Genomic DNA, 13,739 nt, shown 5'->3' on the forward strand with positions numbered 1-13,739 from the left:
TATCTGCCTTTTCATTGCCTTTGACTCCCTCATGTGCTGGCACCCAACAAAACCAAACATCAATGCCACTCCTATATAGTCTAAGTAAAATATGATGAATTTCTAATACTAAATCTTTTCTATTATTTCCTTCTCCCTTAATACTTTCTACTACTGCTTTAGAATCTGTGCACACCACCACCCTGATTGGTCCAATCTCCTCCACCCATTGCAAGCTTAATATAACTGCCACCATTTCTGCTGTAAAAGCCGACAATTGATTTGATATTCTTTTAGAAATACATTTTTTAAACTCTGGTATATATATATTCCTATTCCCACATATCCTTTTAAATTCTTAGAACCATCTGTATAAATTTTAAGATAATTGTTATATGTATTTCTTAAATAAATATCAGTCTTGATCCCTATTTCATTTAAATTCCAATAATTTTTCATTGTATTATTTTTGTATCATCTTTATTACTTTTAATTTTCATCCAATATGCCAAAGCTAATTTAATTCTCCTCATTTCCAGGGGAGTTTCCCCATTTTCAATTAAGAGAGCATTAATAGGTGTTGTTTTTACTGCTCCTGTACATATACATAAAGCCCTACACTGTAATCTTTCTATTTTTTGTAATGATGTTTTAGCTGCTGCTCCATATATAATACTGCCATAATTTATTATTGCTGCCATGAGAGCCCTGTATATGCTTAATGAATGTCTATCTGCACCCCATTTCCAGCCACAGCCTTTAATAGATTAATAACTTTTTTACACTTGGTTTCTAAGTTATCTAAATGTGTTTTCCATGAATAAGAGCTATCCAACCATAAACCTAGATATTTATATTCTGTTACTCTTTCTAAAGTCTGTCCATATAATGTTATTGTTTCTATATTAATATTTCTCTTCTTTGTGACAACCATATAACAAGACTTGCTTGCTAATCATTTAAAACCCCATTCATAAGACCATTTTTCTACTTTACTAATTGCTTTTTTAATATTTCCTACTACATATTTAATATTTTTTCCCTTCATCCATATGGCCCCATCATCTGCATATATTGCAGATTTTATACATTTATCAGTATCATAGAAAATATCATTGATCATAATATTAAATAAAATTTGACTAATTACACTACCTTGAGGTAGTACCATTTTACCATTTACTAGTGATGTTACGTGATGAGCCGAGGCTTCGAGGCGTGTGTCGAGTAATGGAGGGGGCGTTTCCGTAAAGCGCGTATCGAGGCTTGCTTCATTTAGGGGAGGAGCCGAAAACGATGACGTCCGAGGCCTCGCTGCCCGGCTGTACCACGTGACTGCTTCGGGAAATGGCTCAGATTTTGTCGTGCGGTTTGACAGCTTTATAAACCCCACAGGCTCCATTCAAAATGTGGGTTGTTGTAGGCGAGTTGCGGTCAGTTGAGAGAGTGGATAGATTTTTGATAGTTTGGATAACAGAGTTTGGATAGTGGTTATTTAGTTTGAGACAGTTAGTTTGGTGTTTGGAGAGTTTAGGAGAGAGATAGATAGATAGGAGATTTAGGAGCACAAAGACAGGATAGGAGTAGGATGGAGCCAGCGAGAGGTAAGGTGAACTGAACATTTGCAGATGCATTAGGTTTGCTTATGAGGAACTGTATTTTTCACTGTTTCTTATTTTCTGTAAAGGTGAGGTGTTTATTGTGCACCAAGGAGTTGGGGTACAATAATAACACCTCATCCATGCTAAGACACTACCGTGCCTTGCATGAGAATAGGGAGGAAACTGGAGCTTCACCCAGCCAAGGTATTTCATTACTATACTATATACTATACTATAATCATCGGTCACTGTACCCCAATCTGTACAAACTTGCACTTATTTATTTATGCACCCCGGCATCATGTGTGCCATGTGAGCGTGTCTTTTCAAAGGCTGGAGAAGTAGTGTCCAAAAAGAGAAATCGTTTGAAACCTAAAACTGTGGAGAAATTGTTGTTTCTTAATAAAAATGAATGAAATCATCCAAGTTACACAAGCATTAGCCTATTCACTACTCCCTCCCTACTTCCACAAGCACTTTCACTGTCCTCTGCCTGATTAAGCTCATGCCATTTTTCTAGAGTCACAGAAAAACATTATTACACAACATGCCATATCACATGACACTACTATTTTGGGAATAATTACACACAGAGAATACATTCAAACAATATTTTATTGTTCAAACAATATTTTATTGTACACATATGTACACCTTTTGTGAAGTCATTCCCAAGACCCATAATAGACAAAAATTCAATGCATCACATGTGTTAAGATACAGCGGGCTGTGATTGTACACCTGGCCAGTAGGTGGTGTCGTGTGCACATGAAGCCTCAAGAAATGAACCCTTTCTCGAACCATTTGGCTCAAGTGGTACAATGCCTCATGTGAGGCTTCATCTCACCATCACTACCATTTACATTTTACCATTTTCAACATTATATTCATTTGAATAATCATTCCCAATTTTTACATCTAGCAGAAAATTTGCTATCCAATTATACATTCCCACCTGTTTCATTTTTATAAGTAATCCTTCTTTCCATAGTGAGTCATATGCTTTTTCTTTGTCAAAAAATACTATAATCCTTATTTCCTTCATTTTTAAAGCTTTCTCTATGTCATTACTGACTCTAGTTAGAGCGTCCATTTTTGATCTTCCTGTTCTGAATCCACATCGATATCCATTAATTAGATTATTCTTCTCAAGAAAGTATCCTAATCTATTAACCATCATTTTCTTCATCCATTTACTTAAATGATAAGCAAGAGCAATTGGTCTGTAATTATTTGGACAGGTAGGATCTTTACCTGGCTTATTAAATGGTAAAATTATTGCCCTTTTCCAACTATTTGGTATCGATCCTTCTTTCCATATTTTATTAAATAATTTTAATATTAATTTCAGTGTTACTTCCGGAATCTGTCGAAACATAGTGTGACCAGCAGAGGGGGGTTGATCTTTTTAGACAACCCCCCCCCCCTATTGCCCTTTTCCAACTATTTGGTATCGATCCTTCTTTCCATATTTTATTAAATAATTTTAATATTAATTTCAGTGTTACTTCCGGAATCTGTTGAAACATAGTGTGACCAGCAGAGGGGGGTTGATCTTTTTAGACAAGACGCACCAGAGCACGGAGTAGTCTACAATGATTTATTAACCAATTTCATTAAAACATTTTTCTTTTAAAACATGGCCTCAGGCACTACTCAGCCCCTAGAAGGAAAAGGCATCAAAATAAGGACAATATAAATTATTCCCAAAAAATGAATGAACAAACAAAACATGCAATGCAAAAGAAAACAAATTAGTACATCAAAACAAAGGAAAGCAAACAAATTAGTAATTTAAATAATAAGCAAACAAACGGCAAAGAAAAGAACACAACCACTGCAAACGATGGGACAAATTTCGTTGTCCGACTTCTAATGTCCTTTCACGGGGCCAGAGGAGTCGTGCCCCGCTCGTTCGGCCAGCCCAAGCGTCATCAGGCTCCGTCGAGAGCGGCCCAAACAAAACCGGCAAGACAAGACGAGACAGCAGGAGCGTCCGAGCGCTGCGACTCCGAAAGAATCCTAAATTAGAAAACTCGTTAACCCCGGATTCAGGTAAAATAAATTAAATTCTAAACCGGTAGCTTACCCAGATGTGGTGACACAGCCGACCAGGGAGGGAGCAGATCAGCAGGCGAGGGCTGGATGGAAGCCGCCCGCCGCACCAACCTCCAACTGCAGCCGCCAACGCCAGCTGCGCAACGCTGCAGAAACGCACGGCAGGTATTGCACCAGAACCCGACAACAATCCCAGCTCAGATGGCAAAAATGGCACTTACTATTTTGGATGAGTGGATCGAGCACACCAGCCACTTGGGCAGCCGACATATAGTAAGGAAACAAGGCACACGCACCTCGCAGTGGACTGCTCAGCTATAGCTATCTGCCCCGCCCACCAATCAGTCGCTACACCTGGTGTGTGTAGTTGGGAGGGTGGAACACCATCCCACCACAATAGCGTAGCATAATTGGTCCTCCCCTGGAGCTGAATATCCTGTCCCTTTCAATACTGTTTTTATTTCTTTCATGGTTATATTCATATCTAATGTTGACATATATTTTTGACATTTTTCTAGTGACTTTTTATGATTTCCAAGTTTTTGAATCATCTGCCTTCTATGAGTATCTGTCAAGTGATCACCACTATGAACTGCCGCAAATGTCTCTCCTAATAACTCTGCCTTATCTTTATTTAAAACCAAAACCTCCTGTCCTCTGACTAAGGATGGAATATTAACATTGTTCTTTTTCCCCGTCATTTTTCTAAACATTGACCACACATTCTGTAAATTTATTTCTGAACCTATTGATGAACAATAGTCTCTCCACGTTTTCTTTTTTGCATGCTTTATAGTTTTCCGAGCTTTTGCTCTTTTCCTTTTATAATCAATAAGGTTTTCAATTGTTAGATTTTTCTGTAATATTTTAAAAGCTTTATTATGATCTTTAATTGTTTTACTACATTCATTATTCCACCAAGGAATTACCTTCTTCTGACCTTTCACTTTTATTTTTGGTATGCTGTAATTTGCAGCATTTAAAATATGTTCTACTATTTGATTTGTACACTCTTCAATATTACCTTTTAATGTTACTATATGACTTGTTTCCTCACATTTTGTTTTTAATTTAAACCAATTAGCTTTATTAAAGCACCATCTTATTAATGTAAACTCTTCTTGTCTATTTATATTGTCATTAATTATTGTACTCACTGGAAAGTGATCACTCCCTAATGTAGATTCCCCATTTACATCCCATGCACATGCACTAACAAGACAGTCAGATATTAATGTAATATCAAGACATGAAACTGTGTTTTTATGTATATTTACTCTTTTCCATTATTAAGACAAACTAATTACCTTTCATCCATTAATTCTTCCACTATTTTACCATTATAATCCGTCTTCTTGCTACCCCATAGACTGTTGTGAGCATTAAAATCTCCACTCCAAACGTCTCTTCTATGTATTTTCCCTATTTCCTTAAATATTTTACTATCAAGATTTTTACATGGATTATAATAATTTATATTTTTAATATTTCCATGTTTCCTTAAATTAAATATTTCTATATTAACACATTCTAATTTTTTATTTAATGAGTTTTTCTTACAAGCTATTCCTTCCTTAATTAAGGTGGCACATCCTCCATCACTACCATTACTTCTATCCTGTCTTTCTATGTTATATCCAGGAATTTTAAAATCTAAATTTGAATTTAGCCATGTTTCTTGTATACATATTATATCTGGTATTATTTCTAATTCATAAATATACTTTTTAAATTCTTGTCCATTAGCTATTAAACTTCTGGCATTCCATTGAAGAATATGAATAACCATCAACAAAGCTTGTATCCTAATCCTGACCATTTTCTGTTATTTCAGTGGCACTCAAAATGGTTTGTATCTGATCTGCTTGAATTTCTTTCATATCTAGGAACCTCCCTGCTGCTGTTACTATTGCTTTTATTTGATCACTTTTCTTCTTCATTTGGACTGTAACATTAATAATATGACATATAAATGCTACAAAGTTTTCTTTTTTCACCATCATTGTATTTTCCTCTATTTTACATTTATGCAAACATGTATTATTCGTATTTGTTGTTGGCATTAGTATTTGTCTCTGATCATTCAGTCCTTGATTTGTGTTCTGAGAAGTGTAACTGTGGTCTGTTTCTCCCAGCCTCATTCCTCTTGAACTATCTTTCTTTACTCTTTTTAATGCTTCTGCGTAAGAAACTCTTTCTGTTATCTTGATTTTCTGGGCTTCTCTAGCTTCCCTTTGAACTATACATCCACCATAGGCTGCACTGTGATCACCTCCACAGTTACAGCATTTGAGTTTAGCATCTTTGTCACATTTTCCAAATTCATGTGGACCTCCACATCTTGCACATCTAATTTTTCCCTTACATTCTTTTGCAATATGTCCCATTCTTTGACAGGTAAAACATCTGAGCAGTTTCGGGATGTACTCTCTAACTCTATAGTTCATGAATCCTAGCTGAATATATTCTGGCATGTTGTTTTCAAACTGTAATATCACAGCCATAGTGTCTTTGAGTTCCCCTTCTCTTCTACTTTTAATCCTGGTGGCATTTGTTATTTTCCCTCCTTTGATTTCATTCTTCACCTCCTCCATTGTCATTTCAAGTGGAACTCCTGAAATTACTCATCTCAACCTTGCCATATAACCTGGTATATATGATTTAATTCTTTCTCCATCAGAGTTTTCATTTTGATTATCTTCTGTTGTTGTGCCTCACTGATAGCTTGAATTATCACTTTTCTGTTGTTCATGATTCTAGCCGTTTTGATTACCTCTATTGCTTTGGTTATCTTTATCAGATGAATATAACCCCTTTCTTGCTGAAATTCCACCATAACTTTGTATTCCACTTCTGTATTACTGTTATCTTGTTCTCGTGAACTCACTCTTTGATTTATTTTTGTCCTTTTACTGCCTTCCGCTCCTGGCTCACTTTCATCCGACCAACTTCTTGCCCTTTCATGTCTCTTTCTGATTGATCTTTTCATTTTTGCTGACCTCGATATCATCCACTCCATTTCATTTCCACTATTTCCTCCTGATGTAGAAGCCATGCTACTACAGTCAATGTGCAGCTTATGTGATCCACCAAATCAGCTCCTACCGCCTTCTTTTTTTGTTGTGTTCAATTATCCACCTTCTCCTCCGTCTGTTGTCAAACCTGCTGGTGCAGTCGCTTCCCTCCTCTAGCTTCACCGGTCGGTCTCGAGTTACAGCGCGTTGACACTTTACTGTCAAAACATACGCATACGTCCAAAAATGCAAGTCTCTCAAACAGACAAATACAAGTCTCATCCCTATTCATCCATTAAGCCTACTGTTAGTTCACAATCGCATGCGTGTGTGTGTGTGTTGGTGGGTGTGTGTGGGTGATATTTTAGTAGTGTGTATGTTCAATTTTGGTCTTGTGTGTGTGTGTGAGAGAGAGAGAAAAATGCATGTGTGTGCAGTATTTTATTAGTTTATGTGTGCAATCTCAGTCTTTTATGTATGCATGTGAGAAAGAAAAATTGTGTGCTTGTGTTCTATTTTAGTAGTGTGTATGCACAATTTTAATATTTTTTTTCTGTGTGAGTCTTTAGTATGTGAGACAAAACATAGTTTTTGACTTAAACGGCCCCTCATAGTTTCAACTGATCATATAGACAGATCAGTCAATGTGACTTTTTTTAAAGCTGACATTATTAACCCAGTTGCAGCCAAAATGTCACTACAGTTTGTATTTTTATAACATGCATTCCTTTTATCAATGTGCCACTCCTTTCGGTCTTGCAGGATTGCTTTTTGAGAAAATTTCTCCTGTTCCATTTCTGATCTGAATTAGACAAATTTCTGAAATGTGTTTGGTTTCATTTGATGTATTCCAGGCCCTCATTTTGCTGCTGTCAACAATAACAATGAAATCATTGTGACTGATTTTCACAACCACTCAGTAAAGGTGAGTGCATTGACATACTTACTTGATTGTACAATTATATAGCATTATATCCCTGGAAAACACATAATGCTGCCTCCGTAAAGGGGAAAACGAGGTTTTTCCCTTTTCAGGGGTTTTAAAGATGTTTCTCATTTTTATCTGCAAAAACCTCTTCAGTGCTTAATTAAGCCACTTGATTAATGAGATACGTTAATGACACTTGTTATGTCATATTTATTATGTTTCTTGTTAAATATAGGTCTTTAACACAGAAGGGGAGTTCCTGCTGAAGTTTGGTTCTAACGGCGAAGGTAACGGCCAGTTCAATGCCCCCACTGGCGTGGCAGTGGACATCAATGGGAATATTATTGTAGCGGACTGGGGCAACAGCAGGATACAGGTCAGCAAACCATTTAACTTTTTAAACAATGGACAATGAATTTTGATTTGTTTTTATTTACAACTCTCTCAACACTGTACTATAAGTCTTGCTAAAAATGTATAAAAGAGTTAAAACAAATTCATATTTCTCCTCATCCAGATCTAACCCTAACCCTTTAATTATTCCTCTTGCTGTGTATATCAACAAGTTGAAATGAGTAGCTATTTTCCTGAAGTGCAGAAAAGTGCAACAGTTGACAGGCTCACAAACCCTCCTATGACGTTACCACTTGAATTTCAATCTAATGCCGCCTGCAACCAGTTTTCCAACTTCTTTTCAGAGAAAATTCAAAAAATCAGAGCATTGATCTGCACATCCTCTATAAAGTCAGTAGCCTACCAATGCTGTGCCCAAACAAAACAAATACGGGAAAAATTACCCGATTTCAACTACTTAATTATAAAACCCTAGAGGAAATTATAAGTCAATTAAGCTCCAGTTCCTGCTGTCTGGATGTCCTACCCACACATTTCTTTAAGAAAGTTCTGCCTGTTGTTGCTACTGATCTGATCCAAATAGTGAATTCATCGCTCTCATCAGGCGTTTTCCCCCAGGCTTTGAAAACAGCAGTAATTAAACTACTTATAAAAAAAGAACAACCTAAACAAATCACTAATGCAGAATTACAGGCCGATTTCCAACCTCCCATTCATCAGTAAAGTTATTGAAAAAGCTGTTAAAACAATTAAATAGCTTCCTAACGATAACCAACTGCTTTGACTCCTTCCAATCTGGTTTCCGGTCTCACCACAGCACAGAAACTGGCCTAGTCAAAGTGTTCAATGACATCCATATAAATATGGACTGTGGGAGAACCACAGTGCTGGTTCTGTTGGACCTCAGTGCAGCTTTTGACACTGTTGACCATGAAATATTACTGAATCGACTGGAGAGTTGGGTCGGACTCTCCGGTCCAGTGCTTAACTGGTTTGGATCTTACATAAAGAACAGGGATTATTTTTGTTTCAATTGGAAACTTCTCATCAAAGAGGTCAGAGGTCACATGTGGGGTACCCCAAGGTTCAATCCTAGGACCCTTCTTATTCAATATCTATATGCTCCCACTAGCTCAGGTTATAACAGGAAATAATATTAGCTACCATAACTATGCAGATGACACACAGCTCTGCATTACAATGTCACCAGGTGACCTTTAACCCCATCCAATCACTGAACAGATGCTTAGAACAGATAAATGTGTGGATGTGCCAAAACTTCCTCCAGCTGAACAAAAACAAAACTGAAGTTATTATTTTTGGATCTAAAGAGGAACGATCTAGAGTTATAGATCTAGAGTTATAGGATCTAGAGTCAGTGCACAGCTTCAGTTATTACAACTAAAAACCAGCGATCAGGCCTGAAACCTTGGAGTAGTGATGGACTCTGACCTGAACATTCAGAGCCACATAAAGACAGTTACAAAGCCAGCCTTCTATCACCTGAAGAACATTTCCAGGATTAAAGGACTAATGTCTCAGCCAGATCTAGAGAAACTCATCCATCTTCAGTCGCATTGATTATTGTAACAGTGTCTTCACAGGTCTGTCCAACAAATGAATCAAACAGTTGCAGCTGATCCAGAATGCCACTGCTCAAGTTCTCACTAAAACCAGGAAGATAGAGCACATAACACCAGTTTTAAAGTCCCTCCACTGGCTCCCTGTAGCTCAAAGAATAGACTTTAAAATACTGTTGTTAGTTTATAAATCACTGAATGGTTTAGCACCACAATACATTAAAGATCTGCTGTTGTTGTATAAACCTTCCAGACTGCTCTGCATCCCCAGATGCAAATTGGATGTAAGGACTCCAAGAAGGGTGGCTAACCTGAGCTGCCGTTCGGCCCGTAAGCGCAAACGACAGTCATGACCTGTCCCCCCCACCCGTAGGCAGAGGGAGGCTGCCCTCTCGTTCACCGGGGTAAACCCCAACGTACAGGCACCAAGATGGGGAGCAACAAGTATGCCCACTCCTGCCCGATGCCTCTCACCGTGGGCAACTCGAGAGTGGAAGTATGTCTAGCCCCTTTTAGGGAGACTGGTTCCAGAACCAAAGCATTGCGTTGAGGTGAGACCAACTATTTCTAGCCAGAACCTCTCAACCTCACAGACTCCTCCACCACCAGAGAAGTGATCACCACCCATCCCACACTGTATCCGACCCCTGTGGCCCCTCTCACAGGTGGTGGGCCTATGGGAGGGAGGACCCATGCCTCCTCTTCGGGCTGAGCCTGGCTTGGCTCCTTGAGTAAAAGCCTGGCCACCAGGCGCTTGCCATCATGTCCCCCTTCCAGGCGTGGCTCCAGAGTGGGGCCCCGGTGACCCATGGCCCCCGGTGACCCATGGCACCCAAGGGAACACCAAATCCAAAGTTCTCATCCATCAAAGGGGTCTTCAGGTTGCACTTTGTCTGGTCCCTCACGTAGGACATGTCTGCCTTGGGTGACTCTACCAGGGGCATAAAGCTCCTAGGATCATTGGGACACTCAAACCCCTCCACCACGATAAGGTGGCAGCCCAAGAAGAGGGTCTACAGTGTCTTCCATTGATATTTTGTCTGTTGGAAGCTAGCAGGTTTAAAAATCAGTGTTGTAATCGACTTGGGGAAAGATTAATGATATAGTTAAATCCTTGGAACAAGAAGTGTAGTAATCTAATAAGTAATGCCTCTTCTGGAGCCTCATGTATAAAGCGTGCATATGAACAAAAAATATGCGGTGCCATATTTTACGCACAAGTCAGCATGTATAAAAATGAATGTGGCATGAAAATTTATGCAAATATATGCAAACGTTTGACCTGCCGTGAAAATGTGCAGCAGGTACGTCAATTTTTTCTGTGGACAATAATAAACTACAATGCACCAAACCTCTCCTAAATATACTGAAATCTGATATCATTCATTGTTTTTTAGACCAAGAAGCATCAAACCCGATGTCTTTTCATGATTATAATATTTTATTGTTTAAACGTAAAATGATGAAACTGAACCGTAATTACTCTCAGACAATAATATAACACGCACACAAAAGAAAGAAAATAGAAAATTAAAGTAAAAGGAGGAGAAAACCTCACTCGAATGTAAATAATAATTTTCCTCAGTTTGAATGCATCTGTAGGGAATGTCATTCACACTGAAAAAGAAAAAGAAGGGTTGGATCAGTAGATTGTTTCCTTGTTTCTAAAAAAAACGTCAACTAGCAAAATGGTTCTAAACATGATGCAAGTCATGAATGGAGGGCTGCTGATGCTGCTTTTTTTCACAGGTGTTTGATGCCACTGGTTCCTTCCTCTCCTACATCAACACGTCGGCTGACCCGCTCTACGGCCCACAGGGTCTGGCACTCACCTCTGACGGACATGTGGTGGTCGCAGATTCTGGCAACCACTGCTTCAAAGTCTACCGCTATCTGCAGTAGCTCACCTTTCTACACCTGATTTCTACCAGGAAATGGTAGACTGGAAAGACTGGAACACTATGCACTCATCAACTCATCCATTCATTCTTTCCACTGTGCCATCTGTTAGGCTTTTTTTGGAGTGTGCTAACATAAAGCTTTAATAGCAAGCAACAGATTTTATGAAACTTGAAACAAACTGCTGCACTGGTTTTTAAAATTACTTGCTTGTTAAGTGAGAATAAACTGTGTATACTAAACTACAGTTTAGGTACCTCAGAAAAAAATTGATTTTACTGCACTTTTACAGCCCTTTTCTGTTAAATTGCCCTTATGATGCCTCACAATTTGCCTGTTTACTATTAGAATAAAAAATTAATGTAGGATGATGTGAAGCATGACCATACAACACTGTGCATGCTGTTTTTAAGAAACATCTTAACTACTACAATGCACTGCATTGAAAATACAGAGTTCAGTATAACAATCTTATCGCTTAAAATGCCTCCACAGTTTCAGTTTTTAATATTTCCATTAAAAAACAGTTATTTGATTCTGTTATAATTTTAAGTAGAGTTGATTTCTTGATTGGTTTTAAGAATACAAAATGCATGCATTTATATCATAAACATGGGCCACCTGATATTGACCCAAGTGGATCGCAATGAGTGACATGAATAAATATTTAAATTATATAATTAAAATTAAATTGGATATACAGATGATAAATAAATGTATCCTGGATTATTTGTGACAATATTTATTTAAAACCTAATGGTTTAATTGTGAAATTTCTTTAATTTTAAGATCCATTAAAATTATTTTGATATTTATTTAGTTAATTTGTTCTCTGTGTATTACATGAGGGTCAAAAATGCCACAAGCCAACTGTAATAAGCTCATTAAATATTTCAAAATGTATTGATTATACAAGTGTAATTTATTGTACAAGTCAATAAAAGTGTACATTTTAAATTAAAACTTGAATTGTAATTAAATTAAAGTCCATTAGAAAATATTAGCCCACTGTCACTTTGTCTCATACCACAAGTGATATTTTATGATATTCGACAACAGAATGGAGACAATTGTATTTTTATTATGATCACTTATAAATATTCCACAACTTGTTTATTGAACATTTGGCCCTCTATAGTACAGCAATAAACCATATTTAAATTATACATGGTTTATTATTATTATTATTATTATTATTATTATTATTATTATTATTATTATTATTATTATTATTATTATTATTATTATTATTATTATTATTATTATTATTATTATTATTATTATTGTTGTTGTTGTTGTTGTTATTATTATATTATATTGTTATATAACCATGAAATAATTTAAACAGTCAGGAAACAAACATGGGTTGCACAGTGGCGCAGTTGGTAGAGCTGTTGCCTTGCAGCAAGAAGGTCCTAGGTTCGATTCCCGGCCCGGGATCTTTCTGCATGGAGTTTGCATGTTCTCCCTGTGCATGGTGGGTTCTCTCCAGGTTCTCCAGCTTCCTCCCACAGTCCAAAAACATGACTGTCAGGTTAATTGGTTTCTCTAAATTCTCCCTAGGTGTGAGTGTGCGCGTGCATGGTTGTTTGTCTTGTATGTCTCTGTGTTGCCCTGCGACAGACTGGCGACCTGTCTAGGGTGTACCCCGCCTCTCGCCTGGAACGCAGCTGGAGATAGGCACCAGCAACCCTCCTGACCCCATTAGGGACGAAGGGTGTTCAGAAAACGGATGGATGGAGGAAACAAACGTGGTATTTTTTTAAATAAATATTTTAGCATCATATTTCATGGATTGCTTCACAATAAACTGACACATCTAAAAATTCATGTTTTATTTAACTGTCTGTGATAGTGTTTAGATCTCTATAGGCATCAGCTATGCATACATGTGTACATAATGTGCCTGGGATCCAGATGTGCAGAAATCCTGTTTGAATACTTTGGCCATATTGCTGAAATATGGCATTCATTTTTCATCACTGGTTCCAGGACTGCTTAGCTTTGATAACCCTCACTTATCCTAATATGCTCTTATATCTTTCAATATCTCTGCAAATGTGAGATACAGGTTGGTGGTTATCTTGCAGATCTAGAAGATGTGATAGGTATATAAACATGATGTAAAATAGGATCCATATTTATTTTAAGGCCTTTACCATAAACAATCTTGAAACACACAATTGTATTTGTCTTCCTGAGGTCAGCCATTCAGTTTCTACACAAGACTGTAAAGTATTTTATTTTATTTTTTTAAATATTGTATATATTTGTAATTCCAAACTGAATCAAAGTGCCAACGGGAAAAAAATGTTTGGCTTCAGGG

General features: G+C 37.4%; 1 protein-coding gene and 1 long non-coding RNA gene across 9 annotated transcripts in view; one reads left to right on the plus strand and one right to left on the minus strand.

The window, feature by feature from the left end:
- LOC122829846 (tripartite motif-containing protein 2-like) overlaps window positions 1-12,552 on the plus strand; it is a 30,970-nt gene extending 18,418 nt beyond the window's left edge. For 7 of the 8 annotated variants that reach the window (XM_044114720.1, XM_044114719.1, XM_044114718.1 and 4 more), the window contains 3 exons: window positions 7,507-7,577; window positions 7,816-7,956; window positions 11,264-12,552. In XM_044114720.1, coding sequence (XP_043970655.1) covers window positions 7,507-7,577; window positions 7,816-7,956; window positions 11,264-11,416 — 365 coding nt within the window. In that variant the 3' untranslated portion in view covers window positions 11,417-12,552. Of the gene's footprint in view, window positions 1-7,506; window positions 7,578-7,815; window positions 7,957-9,767 lie in introns of all 8 variants that reach the window. The other variant, XM_044114721.1, reaches the window with a different exon arrangement.
- On the minus strand, window positions 2,370-3,955 carry LOC122829847. Its single transcript, XR_006370439.1, has 3 exons — window positions 3,860-3,955; window positions 3,670-3,784; window positions 2,370-3,602 (listed from the first exon to the last, which is right to left on the minus strand). It is a non-coding gene; the product is annotated as an uncharacterized LOC122829847 (long non-coding RNA).
- Window positions 12,553-13,739: the final 1,187 nt, after the last annotated feature.

Source organism: Gambusia affinis, linkage group LG04, assembly GCF_019740435.1.
Source record: "Gambusia affinis linkage group LG04, SWU_Gaff_1.0, whole genome shotgun sequence".
Lineage (NCBI taxonomy): Eukaryota > Metazoa > Chordata > Actinopteri > Cyprinodontiformes > Poeciliidae > Gambusia > Gambusia affinis.